Consider the following 27,267-nt stretch of genomic DNA (forward strand, 5'->3'; position numbering starts at 1 on the left):
AGAGGAGGGGAGGAGGAGGAGAAGGAGGAGGAGGGGAGGAGGAGGAGGAAGAGGAGAAGGAGGAGGAGGAGGAGGAGGACACAACTTTACTGGGACTCTCTTCCAACTAACTTGAGCTCTTGAGCAGCCAAGGCCCACATCCACCTGTAAGTCTTTGTTCAAAGTCAGCCTCTCACTTCCTTAGCCACCCTATTGGAAATAAGTCATTCCACGGCTAGAACAAAGGAAAACACAAACCAGACAGTTTTCTCTTTTGACAGAAACACATCCGGGAAGAAGTACCCACAGTAACTACAAACATCTACTTCTTTCTCATAGTTGACTCATTGTCCTTCTGTTTGCAAAAATTAGAGAGCTAGAGAAATTAACCTAAGGCCCGCTAAATACTACATGATGACAGATGAGAGCCCTTTGCTGACCAGAGATCTGCTGGTTTTTTTTGTTTTTTTTTTAATGCGTGGAGAAGAACTATGTAAGTTCAGAGACCTTTGCTTCAACGAATTAATCTCTAACCCAGACTTATACAAGTGGAGGGGGAATCTCAAGGTATTGGGGTATGTTTTCAGTAGTAGTTTTAGCAAATGCCACTCTTAAAATGTACCATATAATACACTGTCCATAGTGTAGAATATATGCAATGTACTTGTGAGTCATGAAGGCTTAATAAAATACATGGGCCCCAATTCCCACATTAAGATCAGTATATTACTCCCAGACCCCATGACAGGGCAGGGTTTCTCTGTGTAGCCCTGGCTGTCCTGGAATTCGCCTTGTAGACCAGGCTGGCAGGGAACGTGGAGATCTACCTGCCTCTGCTTCCTAAGTGCCGGGATTAAAAGCATGTGCCACTACTGCCAGCTTAGGGAAGATGACATTCAAGGACAGAATTCAAAGACTCTGCTTTGGGAAACTTTTCTTGCCCCTTCTAGGTGAGAGTCCCTTTCCCCAGGCCACCATAACATCTTGTTCCTACTTGGGTAGCAGTTAAGACTTCCTATAGCCAATGGTGTTTCTTTGTATGTCTCCTTTCTATAAAGCTTACAGGCAGTAACACAGCAGGAAAGGAGGCCAGGGGCACGTCTCGTAAGAACTGTGTGTAACTATGGTGGTATATATTGTTACCCAGCTGTGGTCTTCGTGACAGAACCTGCCATATTTAGTGTCGCATCTCTTTGATATGTGGTAGGGGCTCATTAAATATTTGCCAAAGGTGGGGGGAGGGGACACTAGTTACTGTAGATGGGAAGTTATCATCGACCCTTTGTTTATTTGTTTGTTTTCAAGACAGAATTTCTCTGTGTAGCCCTGGCTGTCCTGGAACTCACTCTGTAGACCAGGCTGGCCTTAAACTTAGAAATCTGCCTGCCTCTGCCTCCCAAGTGCTGGGATTAAAGGCGTGCGCCACCACTGCCCGGCTGACCCTTTAAACATACAACCCAATATGTTAATGTGGTGTAAGCTGAGACCTGAACACATAAGGGTGAGAAAGAAACTTCACATCCAACGGGATTGTTCCAGGGCTTTCTTGGTTTGGCATGGTGAATTTTTAAAGCCATAGTTAACTAACCCACAAACCGGAAGAAACCAAGGTCGACTGCCATCCGTGTTGTATCTGGAATCTCAGCGTCAACACACCTAAAAGAATCTACATTTGACTTCTGTGAAGTGTCTTTGCTTCATGACAGTTTAATTTTTTCCACAGAATGTTTCCCTCATGGGTTTCCAGCCAAAGATTTACCTTTTCCCGCTTTTTCTGGATTAGTTTCCATAACAACACATTGGACCACATTTTAAATACCATATAGCTTTTCTTAGATTTTAGGGGAAGGACATGTAAGAGAACTTGGACACATTCCAGCAGTTTCTTTTAGGGTTGCTAGAGCTCTCGAGCACACACACACACACCAGCTACACAGAAACAGGACTGGAGATGAGCTGAACATAGCGTCAGGACTGACTACCTGTGCTCTCTGTAACTCAGAAAACTCGCTGCCTGTGAGGACACCGCAAGCAATGGAGCCTTTTAAAGAGTTGGCTTCTTTAGAGATATATTTATTTTATTTTTATTTTTATTTATTTTTTTGGTTTTTCGAGACAGGGTTTCTCTGTGTAGTCCTGGATGTCCTGGAACTCACTCTGTAGACCAGGCTGGCCTCAGAAATCCACCTGCCTCTGCCTCCCAAGTGCTGGGATTAAAGGTGTGCGCCACCACTGCCCGGCTTTGTAAGTTAGTTTTAGACTGTGGAAAGAATTTGGATGGGCTTACCTATTGATAAACAAGCACAGGGCCCCACAGCCAGAGCTTTACAAACGGCCCCTTGGAGACGGTATGCACATCCTTGCTGCAGGTGGCTAGGCAGACACTGCACAAACACAAGCTTTTACTGCTTCCCGGACGGTGTTCTTTCGCTGCTCGAGGATATGGTACCCACTTCCGGGTTCAAGTTCACACTGTAAGAAACTCCAGATATTCCATTTCCCACATTTGTTGCATCTAATACTTTTGCATATATATATATATATATATATATATATATATATAAAACCCAAACTTGCGGATTACTTGTTTTAAATGTTTTCAAACTATATGTGTGTGCATATGTCTGTGCTTGTGCATGTGCCTATGAGTGTGCACAAATATGCTCTATATGGATGCAGGTTAAAGGTGTCTGTTTTCTCCTTCTACCATGGGGATCCCAGAGATAGGGGCTGACCTCAGACCCCTCAGGCTTGGTGGCACAGTCATTTGCTGAGTCCCTTCGGTGGCCTAGGAGGCTCACTTCTTTACAGACCACTGACTGCTTCTTGGTAGGCTTCAGAGATCCTTTTTTTTAAAAGATTTATTTATATATTTATTATACGTAAGTACACTGTAGCTGTCTTCAGATACTCCAGAAGAGGGCTTCAGATCTTGTTAAGGATGGTTTTGAGCCATCATGTGGTTGCTGGGATTTGAACTCAGGACCTTTGGAAGAGCAGTCAGTGCTCTTAACCTCTGTTGAGCCATCTCTCCAGCCCACCCCCAGAGATCTTTTTGAAGGGCTCAGATTGCATGTGTTAATATTACTAAATAGCTAAACTAACACCATTCTACCATTCTTACTTCCGTGTTTTAAAATGGTGGTCTTTGGCGGCTCAATCCCATGTCAGTTTCTGACAAAATCCAGCAGCATAAGGGTTTAAAAGTGTGACTGCATGTTCCATACACAGAGATGAGCCTTGGAAACTGGGACACCCAGCCCATCCTAGGTCCACTCCATCAGACTGTTTGGGAGTGGAGTCTGGGAAAACTTTTTTTTTTTTTAGTTTTTTGAGACAGGGTTTCTCTGTGTAGCCCTGGCTGTCCTGGAACTCACTCTGTAGACCAGGCTGGCTTCGAACTCTGAAATCTGCCTGCCTCTGCCTCCCAAGTGCTGGGATTAAAGGTGTGCACCACCACTGCCCGGCAACTTTTTTTTTTTTTTTAAAACCAGTTTCCAATAAGCTATGATACTCCTGAGCTCCAAAGATGTGCCACCTTCTTTGTGACAGGGTCTCATTGGGTTCCCCGGGCTGGTTTGAAATGTGAAGGCTCAAGTGAGCCTCTGACCTCAGTGTCCAGAGAGGCAGGTGTCACTGCCCAGCCCAGTTCTACTTTAAAGAGGCAGGAACTCAGCATAAATAGAAAAGTGTCTGTGATGCTAATGACGGATTCAGCATCCAGGAGAAAATGGATTTTGCCAGCTCTAGGAGGTAGCATGAGATAGGCAGAGAGGCAGAGACAGAGGCAGACAGATCTCTGAGAGTCTGAGGCTAGCCTGCTCAGGATAGGAAATTCCAAGACAGCCAAGATTACAGATTTTGAGACAGAGCGAGATCCTGTCTCAAAAACAAACAACAGAAACAATAACAACACAATCAAAATTGGATGTTCTCCTTTAGAAGCACTACAACCCTGAAAATAACTTAAAGATGTTTTAAGAGGTCAAAGCCACCATTTGACCAATGGTATTTCTCAAATTAAGTAATGTTAGAACTGCTTTTCTGGCCCCAACCTGTAATTTTCTTTCTTTCTTCCTTCCTTTCTTTCTTTCTTTCTTTCTTTCTTTCTTTCTTTCTTTTTTTTTTTTTGGTTTTTCGAAACAGGGTTTCTCTATGGAGCCCTGGCTGTCCTGGAACTCACTCTGTAGACCAGTTGTAGACCAGGCAGGCCTGGAAAGAAGAAATCTGCTTGCCTCTGCCTCCCACGTGCTGGGATTAAAGGCGTGCACCACCACCGCCCGGTTAGGCAATCTATTGAGACAGGGTCTCATGCACTTCAGGGGGGCCTGAAACTCTTGATTCTCCTGCCTCTGACTTCGAAGAATCAGGAGTACCTGGACATGTAACCAGGTCCCAGTTCAAGATGGGAAACTCTTGTTTCTTTACCATAAAAGATTTAGACTTGGTCTCCTGGATTAAAATGTTAACAAAACATAAAGACTGAAAAACCCTAGCAAGACAAGAATCTGTTCTGTTCTCGAGGGAATCTAGGTCACCCCACAGCCCATATGGAGGCAACCCTCTCCAAGCTGAAAAAGCTACATTTGCAATGTGTTTTGACTTCAGAGTGACTGCAGCCTGACTGGGATGGGGGTGGGGTGGGGCGGGCCTGCGGAATCAGGGTGTAGAGGTGACTTTCAAAATTCCAACCCAGTGTCCTAAAACTACAGATCTTTACGCACTGAGCTGCACATTTTACAAGCTGATGTCTCATATCCGGTTCTGGGTCCTCTGGTGCTCTGTGTGTCACTTAGTGACCAAGTGAGCACAGCAGAGGGAATGAACGAGAGCCAATGACTAGGCAAAGAAGCCAAGTAAACCCTGGCCACCGGAGAGTGACAGATGTCCTAGCCAGATCGCTCCTACAGTAGTGACCCTGGGGACAGTACACACTTCTCTACCTCACGTTTGCCTTCTCCCTACAAAGGGAGCTCAGGGTGGTCGAGGAATACCACACACCAGGGTTCCTACCTCAGAGGCTCTCTTGCCCTGAGAGTTCAGAGCCATCCAAGGCCCACTGCTAATGCTTCCACTTCTAACCCTGCGGCACTGCTCTAAAACAGATGTATGAGATGAGCTCTTTCCTCCCCTCCTCCTCCTTCCTCCCCCTTGACTCTTTCCTAGCTTGCAGACACAGGGACTGAACCCAGGACTTCATGTATACAAGAGAAGGACTCTTAACATTGACACACATCTCTAACTCAAATGAAATTATTTTCATGGAAGCACTGGGTAGTCTCAAGCAATGTAAGGCTTTGGATTCGTCAACCACCCAAACAGACAACAGCATTAAAACGTAAAGCCCAGGGCTGGAGAGATGGCTCAGTGGGTAAGAGCGCTGACTGCTCTTCTAGAAGTCCTGAGTTCAAATCCCAGCAACCACATGGTGGCTGACAACCGTCTGTCATGGGATCTGATGCCCTCTTCTGATGTGTCTGAAGAGAGTGATAGTGTACTCACATACATAAAATAAATAAATCTTAAACACACACACACACACACACACACACACACACACACACACACAAAGGTAAAGCACTTGCAGGAAAGAGTGAGACTTTGGTATGGATCCCCAGAGCTCCAGAATTCAGATGAAAGCAGGGTGAAGTAGCCCAGGCTTGGCATCCCAACACAGTACAGTGAGAGAGGAGACAGATACTGCAACACAAGAAGCCCCGAGAACTGCTAGGCTGGTGTACCCACAGAACAGTACGGACCAAACCCCACGGATGTCCTCTGCCCTCCTCACTAACGCTGTGCCTCCTCCCCGATATTTAAAAAGGTTAAAAAGAGAGAGAGAAAAAGAAAACAGCTTTCATCTGACAATGAACAGGAATAAGAAAGAGAACATTTAACTAGCTAGCTGTGCGCCCCCTTCTAGAACCTCAAAAACCCTTCAGATAAATCTGGATTTGGACTTTCTTCCCTGGACTGACACTAGCTTTGAGGAAAAAGGACAAAAGACAGCCTGCCTGTCATTTTCTCAAAGGTTCTGGCCTTCTGTACAAGACGAGACTCATCATGACAGGTGCGGCTCCTTCCCTCCTCCATCTGGGGCCTGGCGTAGCAATAGCACCGGCCTCTATACCAGCAAGAACATATGGGCTGGGACAGGACCAGCCTCTCCTTCCCATGGTATGGCCTCCTGCTTGTCTCAGCTTGTCCCTTTAGTTATTGCAGGTAGCAGCGCCTACCCCACTCCAAGGGTTAACCACATCTCCAACATAAGGCCTGAAAGGATACAGGACACAAACTGTCACATCACATAGATGATAACAAACTGTCACATCACATAGATGATAAAGTGAGTTCCATCAATCTCTCAAACTTAGGAGCAGGATGCTATACCCCTTTCTACCCTTGAAGCTAACTCGTATCCTACACTGTGTCGGACACTCGCTCACTTTTCTCAAAAACTGACTGGCAGATGAACCATGTGGAGGCATTTAAAGATGTTGTCATGCTATGCACATTCCTAGCTGGCTTGCTTTATGCATAGCACCGTAGTTCTCTGAATACCCCACCCCAACCCACTCAGGAATATATTCAGATTTGTAGTCAGCTCAACCATCCTATACATACCAGTACTACACACACACACACACACACACACACACACACACACACACACACACACAAAGTCTCCCCTAAGCAATTCACCTATGACTCTCCAGAGGAAACACACCAGCGGTACAGTCAAGATCTTCCCTGGGGTTCTGCCTTGCCTCCTGATCTCTCGGAGGACCACACACTGTTTTCACGAGGCTGGCAGTTAAGGGTGAACAATTTGAGAGGTTATAAAATTGTCCTTTATGGGCTGTCAAGTTGACTCAGTGGGTAAAAGCACCCACCTGGGCAAGCGAGCGCGCCTGATGACCTGCATTTGATCCCTGGTACCCCACATAAAAAGCTGGACGCGTCACGGTGGCTCACGGCTAGCTGTAACTCCAGCTGCAGGGGATCCGATGCCGTCTTTTGGACTGAATGGGCTCTAGGCATGCACACAGTAAACAGACATACGTGCAGGCAAGGCACCCATAGACATTAAAAACAAAGTAAGCAAACTGGATGGGGTGGCGGCTATCTGAAACTCTAGCGCTCCTACATCAAGATGGGAGAATGGAAGCAAGGATTCCCTGGAAGTTCTTCAAGCAGCTAGCCTGCAGTTCAGAGTGCAGAGCACCAACAATTGAGGACCCCACGTCCCCACAGTGAAAGGTGGGAACACATACACTTGGCCCTTTACAGCTTCCCCCCACATACTGTCAGTTCTAGCTCTGTGATTCCCAGGGTAGAAAATCAGTAGAAAATCAGCCCTGTGGGGCAGTGGACCCTACCAGGAAACTTGGTAAGGCAGAGTGGGTTCAGAAACCCTGGCACCCACCTGTGGACTGTAGGAGGAGCCCTACTCTCCACCAGATTCCTGGCCTGGAACATGTGACCCCAATCCCACACGTGAGAATGGTCCCTTAGCACATAACACAGAGTTCTCCATGTTAACGAGGTATCTAGATGGCCCCTGATAGTTTAGCCAATGAGCTTCCCTTCCCAGACCATCCTTCCTGCAAAAGGTATTTATCTTTCCTGTACTTAACCTCTGGTCCACCCTGAAGAAGTTATATGTACCTGTTTCCTATAATGAATAAACACTATGGATGAGCAAGAACTGCCCCTCTCATCAAGAAACACTGTGGTGGCCGCAGAGGAGCTGCTGCCTGCCCCCCATCCTGCAGAAGGCCCCTCTCTGCTCCTGGACATCAACTCCCTGAGCTAAGCTGGACATCTCCTGATCCCAGTCTCATTGCAGGCCTATGGGCCACCTATGTTCCAGACTCCCAACAATTGAGGAGAGTGCATGCCTAAAGCCCATTCAGGAGAGTGTACTCCCTGGAGCTTGGGAACCCCTGAGTCTTTGGCCTCAGCCTGCCTTGCTTCTCATTGGGGCTGAGGTCCTCATCCTAGGCTGCATTCTCCCACCTGCTGAGCCGTGCACTGGCCCTTCCTGCAAGCCCAGCACCTGATGGTGGCAGAGGGTAAGTGCAGTCTAGGCTCTGCCTTTTGTTAGCTGGAGCAGAGTTCACATGCCCCAGTAAAAAGCATATACCCTTCCTCCCACAGAATCACATTAAGAGAGCTATTTTGTTAATTTCCCCTTTAATCCAGTCCCTAAGATTGTTCTTGTCTGCATCCCTCTGCATGCTTGAAGGTTGTTGTGTGGTGTTAGGTACGCTGGAGATCAAAGCCCTACTTTAGTAGGTGACCATATTTGGGGACAGGGTGTTTACGGGGATATGCAAGTTAAAAGGAAGTCCACCGAGCAGGCTGTAATCCAGCAGCCATCACCCATCTATGTGAAGATGAAGGGAGGGATCAGAAGATGATAATACCAAAGGCGGCCAGGAAACCACTGGAAAGCAGAGAGGCTCCATGATGATTCTCACTCTCGCTCAGTCCTCAGGACCTGACTTCTTGTTACCTTGATCTCAGACTTCTGAAGTGACCCAGTTTGCAGTTTTCTGATCTATCAGTGCCAGGAGGCCATTCTTCCCAGAAATGTGACAGATAAAGAGGTTCATGAAGCTATCCACGGCAGGATGACTGATCTTACTTATGTGTGCATATAATTATTTCCTAAGACTGTCACCTGGTTCCTTGAAAACATCCACGCACATTCTGCACGAGGAGATCTGAACACCTCGCGACATGACATACTAGTCAGTACAAACCTATGCCCATATTCTCCTTTCACTTATGATCTTCTTGCTAGCTCCACCTTGGTCACACTGCTGACGCTGGTAACAGGGACGCTGGTGATATAATGGTAACCTTTGGCTTCGTGTTTCTAATCCATGGGAGTCTAATTGGAATGTGTCTGCTTAGGCCCATAAGCTTGAATACTTGGGACCTAGTTGGTGGAACTGTTTGAGAAGGACTAGGGGGATGTTGCCTTGTTGGAGGAGGTGTGTCTCGCGTGCCTTACTAGCAGACTGGTCATCCCCGGTGCACTCTCTGCCTTCTGTTTAAGTTTAGAGCCAGGTGCTCTCAGCGGTTCCTGCTGCTGTGCCTTTGTTCAGCCCTCCCGGACTCTAACCCTCTGGAACCATAAGCCTGATTAAACGCTAACCCTTTATAAACTGCCTTGGTCATAGCATCTTATCACAGCAATAGAAAAGTAATCAGGACACAGTCCTAATACCTTTTTGTCTGTATGGTGCTGGGGATCGGACCCAGAGACCAGACCTGTCAGGCATATGATTGACTGGTTCCAGTTCTGGTGGCTTGATAACTACAATCCCAGTGTTCAAGAGGCTGAGGCATGAAAATCTTGAGTTCAAGGCCAGACTGAGCTATACTGTCTTAAATAAACTCCCCAAAGCCAAACAACATACAAAACACAGAGCAGAGAGCCCCGCCTCCAAGCTGCCCTCCAGCCTCACAGAACTTCAAAGCTCTGAGGTGTCACATAGAAACTCAGAAAATACGGTACAGTATTGGGGATACCGAAGGTGGTTTCTTAAATAATTCAGTAGTTTTATTAATCCTGAAAATGTCTCTATATGGCAAAAAGAAAAAAAAAATTACTAGTTTGGTTAGTGATTGTATTTTCCCACAGAGCATTCAGAGGACGTCTATCCTAGTGAATATCCTAACATCATTACAGGACCTCCAATGTCTCCCATAAGGACACACGGAACAGCAAACAGAAAACAAGCCAGCCAGTTTTAGACGGATGTGCTAGGCAGGTGACTATATTTGATAGATTATTTCTATAGGACTCTCTGGAACAAGGAAACATTCTCTCTCTCTCTCTCTCTCTCTCTCTCTCTCTCTCTCTCTCTCTCTCTCTCTCTTTTTCTCTCTCTCTCTCTCTTTCCTCTCTCTCTCTCCTGAGACAGGGCTTCCCTGTGTAGCTCTGGCTGTCCTAGAACTTAACTCTGTAGACCAGGCTGGCCTTGATCTCACAGAGATCCACTTGCCTCTACCTCCTGAGTGCTAGGATTAAATGTACATGCTACCACCTCTTGGCAATGTTCTGTTTTTGCACTGTCCACTAAGGTGGCTACTGAGTTCTTGCAATGTGGCTATGGAGACTGTGTAATTGAATTTTGAAATGTACTTATTAAGTCACATCGTAGTACCCGTATGTGACCACATTGGCCATCATAGCTTCCAGGCTCCTTCCTTCCCTTTGCATGAAGCCAGGGGGCTCTCAGCCAGCAGTGATTCTGCATATGAGGCAGCATCTACAGATGTCTGAGGCTCTTAGAACCATGGGAATGGGATATGATGACACTGGTTCAGAGACCAGAGTTCTACTAAATACCCCACAATGCACAGTACCCTCATAACAAGGAAGGACTTACTCTAAAACATTAAAAGTATCGAGTGTAAAAAAAGTTGGCATAGCCGGGCGGTGGTGGCACATGCCTTTGACGCACTTGAGAGGCAGAGGCAAGCGGATTTCTGAGTTCGAGGCCAGCCTGGTCTACAGAATGAGTTCCAGGACAGCCAGTGCTATACAGAGAAACCCTGCCTCGAAAAACCAAAAAAAATAAAAAAATAAAAAAAATAAAAAATAAAATAAAATAAAAAAAGCTGGCATAGAGCTGGAGTGTCAGCTCAGGGCCAGGGCGTGAGAGTACTCAGCGCTCTTACACAGGGCTGAGGTTGGGTTTCTAGCATTCCCACGGAAAAATTTCCGGCCTCTGTGGGTGCCAGGCACTCATACAGCACACAAACATAGATGCAGGCAGAAACACAGACACAGACAATAAAAGTCTAAGAAAACTTAACATACTAAAAGGAGCTTTTAAACTTTATGCTAGGTGTGGTAGCTCATTCTTATGATCTCAGTTCAGGAGGCTGAGGCAGGAGGATTGCTGTGAGAGTGGGGGTTCATAGTTCGATGGCTACATAGTATAGTACAGTGACACTCGTGGTCCATTCCTTAGTTATCCTGATCGCTAACCGACAATGTCATCCCAACTGCCACATTTCCCCTGTCTGTGAGAACTGGGTAGCCAAGCTGCCTTCCCCGACATTCAGCATGAGTGAGTGTTAAATATACTTCATTAGGTATTGATAGGTAAGCAAAGAACTTCACAGCCAGTTACTATGGTGGACAAGATAAGTTTTTATAATGGTTTTGTTGAACAATTTTGATTATTCATCTTTCATTTACCCGGAAAAATATATATAGAAGAGTGTCTAGTACAAATGTGTAATCTAGGATCCAAAGGCTTGTTAATCGGCAGGGGATCCGCAGTCAGCTTTCCTCATGTGCTTGTGTTCATTTTAAAGTATTTGAATTACTAAATAGATGTAAATTATTATCATTTAATGATTTATTTATTTATTTATGTGAGTGCTCTCTTTTCAGACACACCAGTAGAAGACAACAGATCCCATTACAGATGGGCGTGACCTACCAGGTAGTTGCGGGGGACTGAACTCAGGACCTCTGCCAGAGCAGCCAGTGCTCTTAACGGCTGAGCTATCTCTCTAGTCCCCGTATGAATTATTATTAAAGCAAAGTTGTTGGAGAAAGTCTAAGGAGACGGTGAAAAGCTGTAGCAAGGGCTGTTCATATAGGGGATGAAGACCAAGCCACCAGCAAAAGGCCATCACCACTGGAGGCAAAGTAGCGTCAATGGGAGGGGAAGGGAAGTCTAAGTGATAAGAGTTTGGGAGCATCCACAGGAGACAGAGCAGACGCAGCATACACAGCTTATTTATTCTCTTGTGGTATTCTTAAAAAAAAAAAAAATATATATATATATATTTATATATATGTGTGTGTATATATATATATATGTATATATTAAATTTGTCATTATTTTATGTGTATGGTGCTTTGACTTTATGCATGTGGGCATGTCAACTGAATGGTTGGTACCTGAGGTCATAAGACACATCAGATCCCCTGAGACTGGAGTTACAGACCTGTGGGTGCTGGTAATTGAACCCAGGTCCTCACTATGAGCAACAAGTGCTCCTAACCTCCATTCCCTCCTCTGAGGTATTCTTCCTTCCTTCCTTTCTTTTTTTTTTTTTTTCCCGAGACAGGGTTTCTCTGTGTAGCCCTGGCTGTCCCGGAACTCACTCTGTAGACCAGGCTGGCCTTGAACTCAGAAATCCACCTGCCTCTGCCTCCCAAGTGCTGGGATTAAAGGCGTGCGCCACCACTGCCCAGCTGAGGTATTCTCATGTGTGAGAGAGGGAGGGAAATGAAGAATTGAGGGAAGTAGATAGCAAAATAAAGGAGTGAGAAATAACACATAGGTGTGCTCGCAAGGAGCACCTGGCAGACAGGTAAAACAGAACGAGCTGGGAAGAAGGAACATTGCCAGAACGTAGTTTTTGTCTCCAAAGATAGGTTTAGGTTGGCCTGGGGGTAGGTCTGTGGGAGCAATACTCATGACTGTTACTGGATGTGAGAAGTTGCAGTCCGTTGTAGGTGGCACCGTTCCCTAGGTCCCAAACTTTATAAGAGAGGAGAAAGGCAGAGGAAAACGAGGAAAGAGCACCCGCCACCCAGGGTGGATGTGAAGCTTTATGGTCCCTGCAATAACGGACTGCCGCCTGGAATCGTGAGTCAAAAGACACTCTTCCTTCCCCCAGCTGCTCTGTCTCGGGATGCTTGTCACAGCCATAGAAATGAAACTGGAACAGACCCTTGGAGAAAGCAGGAGGAAGTCCCCCACCCACACCCTGAGACAGGGTTTCTCTGTGTATCCCTGGCTGTCCTGGAACTCACTCTGTAGACCAGGCTGGCCTCGAACTCAGAAATCCACCTGCCTCTGCCTCCCAAGTGCTGGGATGAAAGGCGTGCGCCACCACTGCCCGGCTTGGAGGAAGTTTTTATGACGGCTGCCAGATGATAGAATGATGGCAAAACAAAGATGAAAACGTGTTGCTCATGTTAAGAAGGAAATAGAGAACTCTCCATAATTCAATTGTGTATGAGAAGAGAGTAGTTGCCAAACATCTGGATATACAAAAAGTTAAAAAGAAAAAGGAAGGAGGGAAGGAAGGAAGGAAGGAAGTCAGTCAGTCAGTCAGTCAGTCAGTCAGTCAGTCAGTCAGTCGGCGTGTTTAAGAGCTGAGAATGCAGGTCAGTGGTAGAGCACTTGACTAGTATGTATAAGGTCCCGAGTTTGATCTTTAGTAATGCTCACATCACCAAAACCAAAGGAAAATAAATGGAAATGTTATTAAAGGGTGGGGGCGATGGCTCAGTGGATAAAGTGCTTGCTATGCAAGCCTGAGGACCTGAGTTCAGATCCCTAGCAGCCCTGTAAGAAAACCGGGCATGGCAGATGCCCCTGTCACTCTAGTGTGCTCTAGTGCCTGGGAGGAGAGACAGGAGGATGGATCCCAGAGGTTTGCTGGCCAGCCAGCCTAGCCAACTGATGAGTTCCAGGCTCAGAGAGATCCCGGGTCTCGAATAATAAAGTGGAAAACAACAGAGGAAGATACATGACGTTGACCTCTGGCTCCATGTGTGCACGTACCTGCTCATACCTGTGCACACATATCTATCCACTACACACACTACCAGAACTATGCAACCACATAACAAAAAACGACATCCACACGAGACGTAAAATCAGATTAAAACACATTTCTATCCAATACTCAACAGTCCCCTTTCCTTGGCCCGTAAGGGGCTCGTGGAGAAGACGAGCAATAAATACATAGATGTGATCAAAGCACATGCAAGCTGTTTAAATAGTAAGATAACTAATAAGTAAATATTCAACTATTCAACCTTGATAGTAAGATATGAAATACAAAAGGAAAAAGACTTATCATACATTAGGAAATAAAACACCAGTATAAGAATGCCTATTTATTTATTTATTTATTGTTTTGTATTTTGTTTTGTTTTGTTTTTTGATTTTTTGAGACAGGGTTTCTCTGAGTAGCCCTGGCTGTCCTGGAACTCACTCTGTAGACCAGGCTGGCCTCGAACTCAGAAATCCGCCTGCCTCTGCCTCCCAAGTGCTGGGATTAAAGGCATGCGCCGCCACCATCCACCCGACTTATTTATGTTTTCTAAGACATGGTTTCTTTGTGTAGCTGCGGGTGTCCTGGAACTCACACTGTAGACTAGGCTAGCTTTGAACTCACAAGGAGGCCTCTACTTCCTGAGTGCTGAGATTAAAGGCATATGCCACTACTTAAAAGTAGCAGCTAGTAGGCTGCATCTTGATAAAGTTCTGTTACAGAGCACTGTAACAGAAGACATGAATAAATTTTTGGTAAACAATCTTACAGTTTTAGTCCAATGATCATGAAAACATAAAGTTTCATTCAGAAACACTTCTTATCCTGAGGAAATCCTTAAGGCATGTATGTGAAGAATGCTGTGGTGGTTTGAATAACCTTGGCCCCCGGGGAATCTCAGTTTTAGGAGGTGTGGCCTTGTTGGAGGAAGGGTGTTATTGTGGGGTAGGCTTTTCTGAGATTTCCTTTGTCAATGCAATTGATTTGATCCTCTTTACCTTAGACTTAGTCTCAGGCAGACCCTTCAGACAAAGGCAAGAGGCAGCCCCATTTTTTTCAGCAAAATACTACAGAAAGAGTCTCTAGGTCAGTGGTTCAGTCCATTATCAAGTGTGGATGCAAGACAGCATCCAGGCAGGCATGGTGTATGAGCAGCTGAGCATTCTACATCTTGATATGAAGGCCAGTACAAGAAGAATGACTACCAGGCAACTAGAAGGAAGGTCTCAAAGCCCATCCCCACAGTGACACACATCCTTCAACCAGGCCACACACCTACTCCAACAAGTCCACTCCTCCTAATAGAGTCCCTCCCTGGGTTAAGCACATACAAAGCAGCACAGACGGCCACTGCAGAATTGCACGTGTATTAACTATAGCATTCCTTATAAAGTGTTATAGCATCAAACTTTTGTATGTATAACTTTGTTATCTAAACACAGGCTCAGAGGGGGGAAGAAATGAAACCCAAGATAGCCTACATTTAATAGGTAGGTATTTGGGTGGTATGTGCTTCCATGTTCTGAAAGCAGCTACTGGCACCTGTAGAATAATTACTACCCACTCGATGCTGCATGTGGACATTATATGTAAGAATGCGCCTTATCTTATGGCGTGAGTCACAGGGATAGAACTGATATTTAAAATCGGACAAGCTGGGTTGAGTTTTGATTTGCGTACAATGCTTTAACACAGAAGCTGAGAAAAGTTAGGGAAAGGGGGTGGTTTCCCTCAATTTGGGATTAACGCTTTCAGAATGCGAGGGACGGACGGGCAGTGTATATGAATTTAGTATGACGAGGTATGCTGACGTTACCATTCCTTAAAAATTGCTCACCTGGGGAGCTGGCTCAGTGGTTAAGAACACCTACTTCTGCAGAGGACCTGGGTTTTGGTTCCAGCATTCGAATGGCAGCTCACAACTGCTTGTACCTCCTGTTTCCCGGGATCGGACATTGCATTCTGATCTCTTAGGGTTTCTGCAGAAGCCTGGTATACCATACACCTACTCAGGCACACCCAGGTGCAGACACACACACACACACTCCATTAAAAACTGCTAATTTATTGGTCTTGTGATGTTGAAGTAAGTTGATTTTGTGGCAATCAATTTGAGTTGAGGAGACTTTGCTTGGTGCCAAGCCTAAGTCCCTATGTTTATCCAATCCCTGGGACTCACATGGTGGAGGGAAGGAACTGTCTCCTACAGGCTGTCTTCTGACACATATTCCCAAGACCGCCCCAAAACAATAAATTTTAAAAAAAGGCAACTTAAGCTCAGGTGGGCTTGGTATGCTCAGAGGGGCTACACAGCTATTAAGTGGAATCTACGTTTGAGCCTAAAGCGTCATTCTTGTCCTCAGAGTTATACTTCGAGGTCTGCAAAGAATTGTCCCTTCATCTTGGGAGTTCAGTTTATACAGGGCCCCTTGTCCCTTATGGTACCTCCGAAGGCTCACGCTGAGAATACTGTCTGATCCTGTTAAGGCCCAGTTGGATGTTTCAGTAGGCTAGGAAGGATAGACACAGATAAATGAATTCTATTTCACGGTGCAGAGCATGTGTCCATGTAGTTATTAAGATAGCTTTCACGTTTAGAGACAACTCAAGAGCAGATGGAAACGCACAGAGGTTCCCAGACAAATGCACTGGATGCAAAGTTCATGAAATACATTTCTTGAGTCCTGATTAATACACGTTTTAATGACTTTTTTAAAAAAAATCACATTTGTATGCTTCCCCGTCACCCCAGACCTTCAATTCCACAGGCTGAGCCAGCAGAAGTGCTTCCTTCCTTCAGTATTGGACTCACAGTGGACTCTGGGATTACAAAGTCTTCCTAACAAGGGCCTCTCTTTCTCGTCCTGCTCTTCTGGCTCTCACGCTGTAATCTACCCCGGCTCTGGTTAACAGGAGTCCACCTATCGGAAATCTTTTCCTTCTTCCTCTTTGGAGGTCTAGATTGCGTTCATTCTTCAAGGTCTCTTTTGACTGCAATCTCCTTTGCCTTCCTTGATGACGCTCCAACAGCAGGCAGGTAATCTCTTCCTTGTCTAACACTGGGTATTACATGAGGTGTAACTCTCCTAAGACCTGGCATTCTGACCTGTGCAGTAGATATCTGTGGAGGTGAAATGTCTGTTCCAGTAAGATCTCCGACGTGGTACTGACCTTTGTATTGGAGGTAGCCCTAGAAACATATTCCCTTTCACCAACAGAAAAATAAAAACCTTATGTGATGAATGCAAGCTCAAGGGATCCCATAATTTTCCATCATTGTAAATGGCCTCAGAGATCAAAAGACAAACCCAGCTTTTTAATGGGGCATTTAATCCGAGGGGCTAGGCAAAAATAGTTGAGGGATTTCTGGTAGCTATGAAATTATGCCTGGATTATGTGGAAATTCGAAGATTGCCCTGGAAAAGGCGAAACATAATTTGAAAGCACCCATGGTATAACTTTATTTATTTGTGGTTTCAAGATCAACACAAGAAGTTCGGAGGCTTTAAAGGACATTTTATGAAAGGACAAATTTTGAATGCATTGCAAATTAGGTTACCTAATTCAGTTCCAAACGAAATAAAACTAAGTTAAAAAATTTAGCTCCTTTTCCGTAGTGAAAATAATAATAGTAATAATAATAATAATAATGCCCAAGTAATGTCATTTTCTCTCTTCAAGTTATAAGCTAATCAGCAAGGCCTGTTAGCCTCATATAAACATTTCATTAAGGTACTCAAATGACATTACTGCTACATGAATAATGAATCCCCGTCCCCAGGCTCTACCTAATTTACTGCCCTTTACTTGGTGGCTTTGCTTTAGAGCACACAGGGTTAGGTGAAAAGATGGGAAGAGAACCGGTTTAACTTGTATTCAAATACCACTGCAGATTAAACAACGCAACTCAACTTTTTCACCCCCTCTCCCCCTCATCCGCAGCTCTCGTTTGTATTACAATCAATGAACTGATGAGATGACCCCGAACAAAGGGGACTGGCACCTGCGCCGTCTCGGTCGCACGCATTTCTTCCCACACAGGGCTCTCCCTGGTCAGCGTTTGGCCGACCTTTCTAGAGCAGGCTCCTTCCCAGGTCACCTCGGGACCCCCGAGCAGGACTCTGCAGCTCGGGCTGTGACACTGATCTCTCCTCCTCCTCCTTCTCCTCCTCCTCCTCCACGTGACCAAGCGGCGTGCGCGGCGGACAGACACCGCAACGCGGTAGACCTGGTGACAAAGGCTCGGGCGCATCCGGAGTCCCGCCGGCCTCCCGCGCTCAGCGTCGGCGGAGCCTGCGCAGGGCGGTGCCGCGCAGCGCCGGGCCGCGGGAGCGGGAGCCGCAGCCGGGAGCGCGCCGCGGAGCCGAGCAGAGAGAGCCCGCCGCGCGCAGCAGCCGGGCAGCGGAGGAGCCCAGGAGAAGCCGAGCAGCGGCCGCCGCGCAGCCGAGGAGCGGAAGGGAGGCCGAGGAGAAGCCGAGCGGGGCTCGCCGCGCGCCGGGGGAGCGGCTCCACGGAGCAGAGCCCGCCGCCCGCCGGTCCGTCCGCCCCGCGCCCTGCTGCTCCCAAACGCCGCCGCCCCGGAGCCCCGCAGCGACTCGGACACGGGTGAGCAGGCCGCGCGGCCCGTGAGCTTGGCCCGGGCTACCGGGCCCCGAGCGCTTTCCCCACCTTCCCCGTACTTACACCACGGCTCGGGAGATCATCCAGGACACCATCTTTTCGGCCGCTGGGCCGCTGACCGCAGGCCGCGCGCTCCCCGCTCGCGCTCCCCGGGGCCGCGCTGGCGCCCTCGGGAGCCGGCCCGGAGTGTGCGCGCGGTGCCCGGAGCCGCCCGGAGCCCGGTCCCCCCCCGCCCGTCCGCCCCCGCCCGCGGCCCAGCCGGCCCTGCCGGCCCCGCCCCTGCGCTCCGCTGATAGGCGGCGGCTCCGGGACCCCGGCGGGCGCTGCGCTCCAGCGACCTGCGCGGTCACCTCGCTTCCCCGGGCCGGGGGACGCCGGGCGGGCGGTGAGAGCGCGTGGGAGCCGAGGCCAGGGGGGCGGGTGAAGCCGGGATTGTGAAGCGTCTGGCTAGGTGCGGCTCTCGTGCTCCCCGAGGCTCGGCAGCCGGGGCCTATCCTACCAGAGGCCCGGGTTGGCACTGCGAGGCTCGTGGTGCAATGCAGGGGCCAAGGGAGAGCGTCGGGGGGTCACGTTTGGAGCCATGGGTTTGCGGGGATGGCCAGGCTTGTTCTGGGCCCCCGGGGGCACCTTTTCCATCAGCATCAGCCACCTCCTGTCTGTGTTGCCTGCCACATAGCCTAAAACGTGGACCAGGATTTCCGACCCGTGGTGCTGTTTACAAGTGGACTTTCTTTTTTCTTTTTCTTTTTTTTTTTTTTTTACCGTCGAGTGTGTGTGTTTATGTACACTATCCAAAATTTTAAGCTCGTAATTTTGGGGCGACAAGTGCCGAATTGTGAAAAAATGACCTTTAAGTTACTATAGGTGTTTTTCTCTTGATCCCCTGGTGGAAGCAATAGTAAAAGTTCTCTAAGCTAGGAAGAATAATGTCTGTTAATGTGGGGCTTGGAGCCTTTAATTAAAGTCCTAGAAAATATGATGGCTCATTTTGGGACGTACTGTAATTTAATCTTTTTTGTTCCCCAGTTTCCCCATAATAAAACGAGGCTAATAATACTCCTGCTTTTCAAGGATGATGTAAGGTTTTGCTAATTAATGTGTTTAGGAAGGATTCGGATTTGCCTGGGATGGTATCAAGGGACCGGGATGGGTTACCATGAGTTCCTTTTAGTTCACGAGGCCTGTAAATTAAGGATCTTGGTCATGAAAGAGAGCAGCAGGCCAGGGATGGTGGTGATCTCTTGTGATCCCAGCACTTCGGAGGAGGCTGAGGCCTGCCGGATTTCCTTCCACAGAATCAGGAAGAAAAGAAAAGAGCTGCTTTCTGCTCTTCCGTTCTTTCTGCTTATTTGCCTTAAGAATGTGTGCCTTTATTTCAGGGGCTGCGGTGATTGTGTTTGTTCCGGTTTACTTCGTTTGACCATTATTCAGCGTTATTGGGGAGTTAGGCTTGCCCTCTAAGCACCAGTTTTTCTGGCATATGCCTTCCGTGTCCTTTCATGCCCTTCCATGGGCAGAGAGGGCTTGTAATGTCTTTATTTACAGCCTTTTCTTCCTCACCTTTAACATACCTTTCCCCTCCTCTCTTTTTTGAGCCAAGCTGTGTATTCATGCCTTTAACTGAATTTCATCTTCTTCTTGAATGCTTTATTCCCCCATTCTACCTTTCTGATCTCTTAATTTTTTTTCCCCTGGCAATTACGTACACCTCCCCTACCCCCTCCAACCCCCCACCCATAACTTATCCCTTAAGTTTCTGGCCACCTCTCACTCTTCTGCCTCTTTCACAGTGATGGTACTTGTTATCTTGTTATTGTTTTTAGGACATAGCCCTCCCTTGTTCCTATTTCAAAAACCCATGGGTTGTAAACCACCTACCCAGGGTTGCTACAGTGTTGTTGAGTCATCCTGCCGCCCCAGACAGCCCTGGAGTGTTGATTCTCCTTGGTACCATGGAAACGGAGGTTTAGAGAACTTAACTCTTTAGCCCAGTAATTCATAGTTCATAGGTAGTAAGAGCCGAACTGCAGTACTGGGATTCATGCCGGCATTGGGTGGGAGTTGGTTGGTCCAGGGGGGATTGCTCTCTAGGGGAAAATTAGCAAGCTTTTTTTTTTTCTTTTCTTATTGGTTGTAATTGGCATTAACCACTAGCAGGTGGTGATGGGTCTGAGGATGCTGTAGTCTTTTGCTGTGTGTGGGACATCCTGAACAAAGACTGTTCCTGTGTGCTTCCTGGCTTAGGAATATCATGCTTGACATTCCGGTCATATTTGTCATTATCTGGGCCCCAAAATTTCCACTTCATTAAAGTCACAGCTTTAACCACGACTGAAGTTTCTCTCGTCTCTGTGTCTGCACGCTCCTGTTGTGTAAAGGAAGGGAAGATTGTGTTCGCCAGTTGCTTAGGAATTGTGCCTGTCACATCTTGTCCTATACGCAGCTTTGCCACGCAGTCACGTCCGGTTACTAATTTTTGTCCCAGCATCCATCCATATGCTGACGGGCCTTTTTGTAACTGATTTTTTAGTTCCTCCTTCCGATTACTGTTGTATCTAGATAGATGGGTTTGCTTGGAGTGCCTGCACGAGGGGGTTACTCATGGCGTTTCAGAGTGGCAGTGTGTTACCCCACAGGGAAGCAGCTGATAGTGTTGAGAACTATTGACCTACATAAGAGTCAGCCGATCCTAGGAGGACCCTCTTGTGGAAAGTGCCCAGCTTTTAGAGGTGGCTGGCTGCTTGCTGTTTGTTACTGGACCTCAGATATTTGAGATCTGCTAATTGATGGCTATTAGATACATACTTCAGTGTGTAAGATGAGGCTTTGGTCCTTCATGAGAAAAGGAATAGGTATCTTCCGTCCAGCTCTCCCCCCCCCCGTGTGTGTGTTTGTGTGTGTGTGTGTGTGTGTGTGTGTGTGTGTGTACATGCGCACTCCAGCACAGGCACTTGAGGAGTTGTCTGTGCTCCTTGCACCAAATGAAGGCCAGAGGATGTCAGGCATCCTATCCTTGTTGCTCTGCCTTATTCTTCTGAGGTAGGATGACTCTGACCTTGGAGAATTCATGATTTCAGCTGGGCTGGTACCCAGCAAACCTAACGGATTCTCCCATCTCTTGTCCCTCAGCCCATGCGCTGGGGTTATTTATTATAAGAACGTGGGTAACCAAGTCTAGCTTATGGGGCTGGGCAATGATGTGGGCGGAGTGGGGTTGCTGGGGTTGGAACTCTGGCCTTCATGGTTGAGCAGTAAGCACCTTTAACCGCCGAGCCTATGCCAGCTCTGAGTAGCTTCTATAACGGGGTCTTACTTGGTGTGCTTGCTACCATTCCACATAGAAGCTAGGGAAACTGTTTAAAGCTTTTGTTCGTTTGTTTGTTTTTTAAACATTTCAGCAGTGTTTGTATGTGGAGTGCAGCCTTCCTGGTGCTGTGCCAGGACCCTCGTGTGGATATTGAGCTCAGTCTTGGTGGGAAGCAGTGTAGGTGGGCCGGAGGACATTTTCTCTGGAGACCCCTTTCTCTTACTAAGGACGAGATGAATGGTGAGTCAGTGCTGGTTTTGTTTTGAATGAATATGTTAATGGGTGGTGATCAAATGTAAAAGGGCTTTAGGACTCATTTAAAAGTCTCGCTCTCTCGCTACCACCACCTCCTTTCTGTTGTCCTTGGAGACAGTGGAATGTACATCTTTTTGCATGGTAAAGGAGCTCTGTCATTAGCAAATCAACAGAGAGTAGGAAAGTACCTGAGGCAGTGAGAGCCTCGAGAGTAGGGCAGCATTACTGGTACAGAGATAGTATCACAAGTCGTGTAATTATTAATGACTATGCTAATGAGACTGAATACTGGGTCACCTTCCCATTTCTAATGGGGAAGTATTTTTAAATAATTTAAAAGACTTTCATCTGTAAAAAGGCTAAAATTACCAAATTACCTTAATAGTGACTTAGAGAGTAGTGGTAGAGAGAGCTGGCTTGGGAAAAGCGACTTAACCTTTTTCTGTCTGCCCCAGATAAACCCCTGCCCGCCTTCCTCTTGCAGTCTTTGCACACACCTTTGGGTGTTGCGGTTAGAGCAGGGGTAGAGTTTGGCATCCTGCGTGGGATTGAGTCATAAAGAGACGGTGAAAAGTGGGGTAAGATAGCATTAGAATAGGCAGACTAGATAGGGAATTCTTAGTACCGGTATTGATGAGAGGCGCTTATCAGCGGTGAGGAAAGCCAATGGTCTCTCTGATGGCTAGCGCTCATCTTTGATGGCTAGCTCTGTAGCTCTTGGCCGCTCTCCTGAGAGTCGCCATTGTCTCCGGTCTTCACATTTAGGAAGTAGCCTCACCTGAAACCTGGATTGAGACCAAAGGGCTTTCCCCCGCTCTTCCTGGTTAAAAAAGTTGATAGAGTGTCAGGCGGCGCACGGACACCTGTTGTATACTTGAGGCACACTTGTCGCCCATTTAAAACACATGAGATTGAATCACACTTCCTTGTTTTAAACTATAGATTTTCGGATTCAGAAAACTGGAGTTTGTGATCTGATTCTCAGAAAGCTGAAATATTTGATAATTCTATCCTAGGACTACTTACTATTCCAACAGGAAATTAAAGGTGTTTATTTGATGTCGCGCTGTGATCTGAACACACGAAGTGAAGTTGAGAAGCAAGATGGTAGAAATCTAGTCCTTTGCTTTACTCCAGTCATCCCTTCAGAAAATCTACTTTTTATTTAAGTTCTACCAAAGAGAAGGAACAAATTATATAAGTGCCTCTTCCTGGAGAAGATGCATATGGAGGCTTTTTGTTATATCTGCCTTAAAAACAAAAAAAAACCAAAAACCCCAGCAGATTTCCTATGTTCTGAAATCCCTCACCTCCTTCTTCCTAACCATTTGAAGAGCAGGCTTAGGTGTAAAGTGCTTTAATGGGCAGCTTCTTGCCAGATCCATATAAGGAAATCAAGAGACCACCCGTTTCTTGAACAGGGATGCAAAAATCTTCAACAAGAGGCCAGCAAATGGAGTCCAACAATGTATGAACCATAACAAAGTGGGACCCCCCAGGTGGACAAGTCTGAGGTGGTCCCAGAGACATCACCTGAATGAATCTTCAGACACTGAGAAGCTAAGAAAGGGAAACAGTATATATAGCCCTAGGAAAGCAGGCAAGTGAAACCCTTACAGACAGGTCCAAGATCAGTTAGTTCCTTTTGACAGTGCTCGCTGAAACAGGGCTAGAGGAGGTTCGACCATTGGCTAAGAACAGCAACCTAACTGTACGTAGACGATCAGCGTTCATGGTGGAGAACTCCGTTCTTTCTTGGCTAGGGAAAGGAGACAGGCAGATACCACCAGCAACATTGCTTTTCAGCAATGGATAGAAAATAGGCCAAAGATCTTAAGAGACACCTTGCCAGGGAGGGCAAATAAGCATGCACAGAGCACCCCACCCCCATCTATCACAAGTTGACGAGGTGGGGGGGTGTGCGTTCTGCAACTATGAGGGTGGTCAGGTAGCAGTCCACCGAACCATGGTGTGGCCAGACTGCAAGACCGTTTTCTCCTAAGTCAGATCTGCCCTTAACTGTTGGCCCAATGATCATGATACCTCCAGCGTTGACTTCTGTTACAGGGAAACCTGCACGTGTTTATGGGAGCTTGATTCACTGTTGTCGAAAGACACGGGCGACCAAGATGTCCCTTAGTTTGGTGGTCTAGATAAATTATAACAAGCTCGCTCCGGCAGTGCTGGAGGAAAGGGGACAGTTTAGTCCAGGAAACCTCACTCCGCATTCTAATGAAAGGGACACTTCCTGAGAGGTCTTCGTACTGTGGGACTTCAAGCACGTGATCTGAAAAGGCAGAGAGAACCATGCCCAGCAGAAAGATGCGTGGCTCTCAAAGTCAGGGGGATGGGTGAGGGCTAAACAGGCAGATTTGAAACACGAGAAAACTTTTCTGTTCTCTTCCTGCAGTGACTCACAGGTGCCTTGTTATATGTGCTAACATCTGTAGCAAGGTGTTACAAGATTGTAACAAGATCAGTAAGGCCCTATTTGTAAGCCTTGGAGTATGAGTGAAGAAGATGTGTCTGTGTGGCCCATGGATGGCGCCATGCACCTCCCTTAGCGCTATTAGTATTTCATTCCTCCCACCCCCCCACCTCCTCATTTTTCTTGCTGCTTCAGAGTTTCTCACAGGTCCAGCAGACTCAGGCTTTCTTTCTAAATCCTTGCCTTAAAAAAAAAAGTTGCTTCTCATTCATACTTGCTAAGAAGTTGATTGGGCAGGTGAGGTGGCTTGGCAGGTAGAGATGCTTGTCTGAAGACTGGCAGCCCGAGTGTGATCCCCAGTACACACGGGGAGAGGGAAAGGGAGAGTGCTGACTACTATAAGGGGTCCTCTGATCCTCACAAGCATGTGGTCGCATGAGCCTTATATACACAGCGTAGGTGCACAGACAAATCGTGCTTGTAAGAGGAGGGAGGGCTAAGGGAGGGAGGAACACTGCATGTGTTCACATGTTAATCAATTTTGTCAGCTCATATGAGATTTCTTTTTCTAAAAGACAGGGTCTCACTATGTATCTCTGGCTGACCTGGAACTCACTCTGTAGACCACTTTGGCCTCTTAACTTGCAGAGATCTCTGCCTGTTTTCTGTCTCGTGCGTGCTAGGATTAAAGACTGTACTTGCTTATTGAGGAAAGCAGCTAAAAGGCTCCTTGGCTGTGTGGCAGAGCGTGCCGATGCGTACAGGTTGTCTGTGGAGAATGCAAAGGTGAACTTAAGTATCTCAGGGCACAGCTTGCACACGCTTTCACATTTCCATGGACGACGGCTGGGCTTTTGCTTGGGCCTTCCTCTGGAGACCCGGTCCAGGCCTGTTTCAGACTGTATCTCCTGGCTCTTAACCTTTCCTCTGCATACTTCAAAGCTGACTCCATTGGTTGTGCCTCAGACGTATGTGTGCAGGGCTTCTATTTAAATCACTGAATCCATTCTGTGCTTGCTTCCAGGTCAGCCATCTTGTAATCTCTAGTTGGGGGTTCAGAAACTATTAAAGCCCATTAGAGTTAGAGTTGTTGTTAGTTCTACTCGAGGGCCGTTGAGGTTACTCTAGACCTTTCAGTTTGTGAGCTTCTGTTAAGAAGCTCTCAGTCTCCCTTAGCCCAGGCCTTGAGGAGGTCAGTTCTGTGGTTCCTTCAGTTTCCATTCTTCCTGCTGTGAGGTCTTGTTTTCATCTGCCCTCTGAGAATCACTGGGGGAGATCTCTCTCATACCTTTATAGGAACTCTACATACCTCCTTGTTTTCTCAGTTTTTGATACTAGGGTCTGGAGACTTACCCACTCTGGTCTGTAATCCCGCTCCCTCGGTCCCCTCTGCCGTGTAAGGTTGTCGGTGTCAGGTGTGCACTGGTATACTTTTCATTCCGCTCACTGATTGTTGCTTTGTACGTTTGGGACATTTGTTGCTGATGTTCAGTTTTGCCTCAGCTACCTATGTCAATAAATGTTCATGATATGTGACAAGTAGCACATCCTATTGTAAAAAAAAAAAAAAGAAAGAAAAAAACAACTGCAGGCAGATAGGCCACACTGAGCATGTCTAAGACCCCCGTCTTGACTCCCAGAACCCAAAACATAAAAGAATAAAAACAAACTGTCGACCCTGAATGGTTGCCATCTGTGTCCCACGGGCTGTCACTCTGACAAAATACTTGAAAAGACACCTTAAAGGGAGGTTTAGAGGTCTCATCCTGGGTTACCCGGGCTTGGTTTTCTTTCTGTGCCTGCCTGAGGCAGAGCTTTGTGGCTGGCCACATGCTCCCCAGAGCAGTTCACTTCTCCACTTCTTGGGAGGAGGGGAAGAGGTATGCCAGGGTCATAGTAGTCTTCAAAGTCAGGTCCATCGGTGACCACGCCCCCAGCCCCCCAAGTTTTTACCTCCTCCCCCTAGTACCAATAGCTGGAGACCAAGCTCTGACACATGAACCTTGCAAGAACATTCCAGATTCAAACGTAACGCCACTCATTCTAGCAGATGTTCAGCTTCCTGACAGCAGGATGTGCCTTACATACCCCAGTGTGCCTTGTTTAGTGGCCCTCCCAGTAATCTGTAGATCACTTCACTTTCTGTAGATGAACGTAAAACCTCTCTGCCAGCTGTGTGACAGACATCTGGTGGAAATAAGAAGCTTATTTTACAGGTCTACAGAAAAGAAATAATAAAATCAGAAAGTCCAGTAGAAATGGAGAAAAGTCAGAAAGTCCGGTAGAAATGGAGAAAATAATCAGTTATGCTTTGGAAGATTAAGGGATTATAGATATGGAGCTCCAGTCGATGCCCGGCCAGATGAACAGCGTGCTGAATGAAGATTTCCTGAGTGAGGAAAACTTTGGGTTGGAGTTATCCATTTTCTGATTTAGGAGTTCAGGTTCAGCGAAGGCCAAGTGTGTATCAGCATACATTAAAGACTGCACTTCAGACCGTTTGCCTTTGGAGATTATTTAGTAAATTATTGAGAGAAGTACACACGGAAACATATGGAAATTCTTGGTCAGTGTGCGCTGTCATGGAGATGTGAGGTGTTTTGAGATGAGTAACAGTCCATCACACGTGTCCCAGGCAGCCTTTGTAATGGAGAGACCATGGAATTTGGGAGATGCATACTCTGAGCTATAGAAAAAGGGACATACGGGCAGCCAGTGGTGGCTGCCAGGATAATATGCCACGCACACTGAGGGGATTAACAAGGAGGGGAGAAACGGTTCTTTTTGAAGGAACCAACCCTAGCTACTCCACAAAGGTGACCCATCGGTGGCAGGGTCTCCCACAGGTAAGTAGTACAGGTAAGAAGAGTGGCGGGGGTGGGGAAGGCACAGAAGGGCTAGCCACAGTGAGTTCTGCAGCAAGCACGAGCCAGGAGTCTGCTAGTCCAGTTGGCACCATCAGATGCACAGGCCACAGGACGGGTGTTTGGAGGCCCCTTCACCCTGTCTGTCAGGTTTGGGTTGTGAGATCCATTCAGCTACTTGAGTCTCTTCTCTGTGCCCTTTCTTTTTCACTCCTCTCTTGTGTTGTGCCTGCCATTGTGGCTTGTGGAGCGGCTGAGCTGTG

General features: G+C 47.0%; 2 protein-coding genes across 3 annotated transcripts in view; one reads left to right on the top strand and one right to left on the bottom strand.

Annotated features, from left to right (window-relative positions):
• Reep3 (receptor accessory protein 3) overlaps positions 1-18,376 on the bottom strand; it is an 86,257-nt gene extending 67,881 nt beyond the window's left edge. The window contains exon 1 of the mRNA XM_031348644.1: positions 18,214-18,376. Within this exon, the coding sequence (XP_031204504.1) occupies positions 18,214-18,245 (32 nt within the window). The 5' untranslated portion in view covers positions 18,246-18,376. The remainder of the gene's footprint in view (positions 1-18,213) is intronic.
• Positions 17,765-27,267, top strand: part of Jmjd1c (jumonji domain containing 1C) — a 166,639-nt gene continuing 157,136 nt past the window's right edge. Inside the window, exon 1 of one of the 2 annotated variants that reach the window (XM_031348636.1) lies at positions 17,765-18,135. The gene's annotated coding sequence lies outside the window, so the exon portion shown is untranslated. Of the gene's footprint in view, positions 18,136-18,440; positions 18,536-27,267 lie in introns of those variants that run through there. The other variant, XM_031348641.1, reaches the window with a different exon arrangement.

This window comes from Mastomys coucha, unplaced genomic scaffold (genome assembly GCF_008632895.1).
Source record: "Mastomys coucha isolate ucsf_1 unplaced genomic scaffold, UCSF_Mcou_1 pScaffold3, whole genome shotgun sequence".
NCBI classification, from domain to species: Eukaryota; Metazoa; Chordata; class Mammalia; order Rodentia; family Muridae; genus Mastomys; species Mastomys coucha.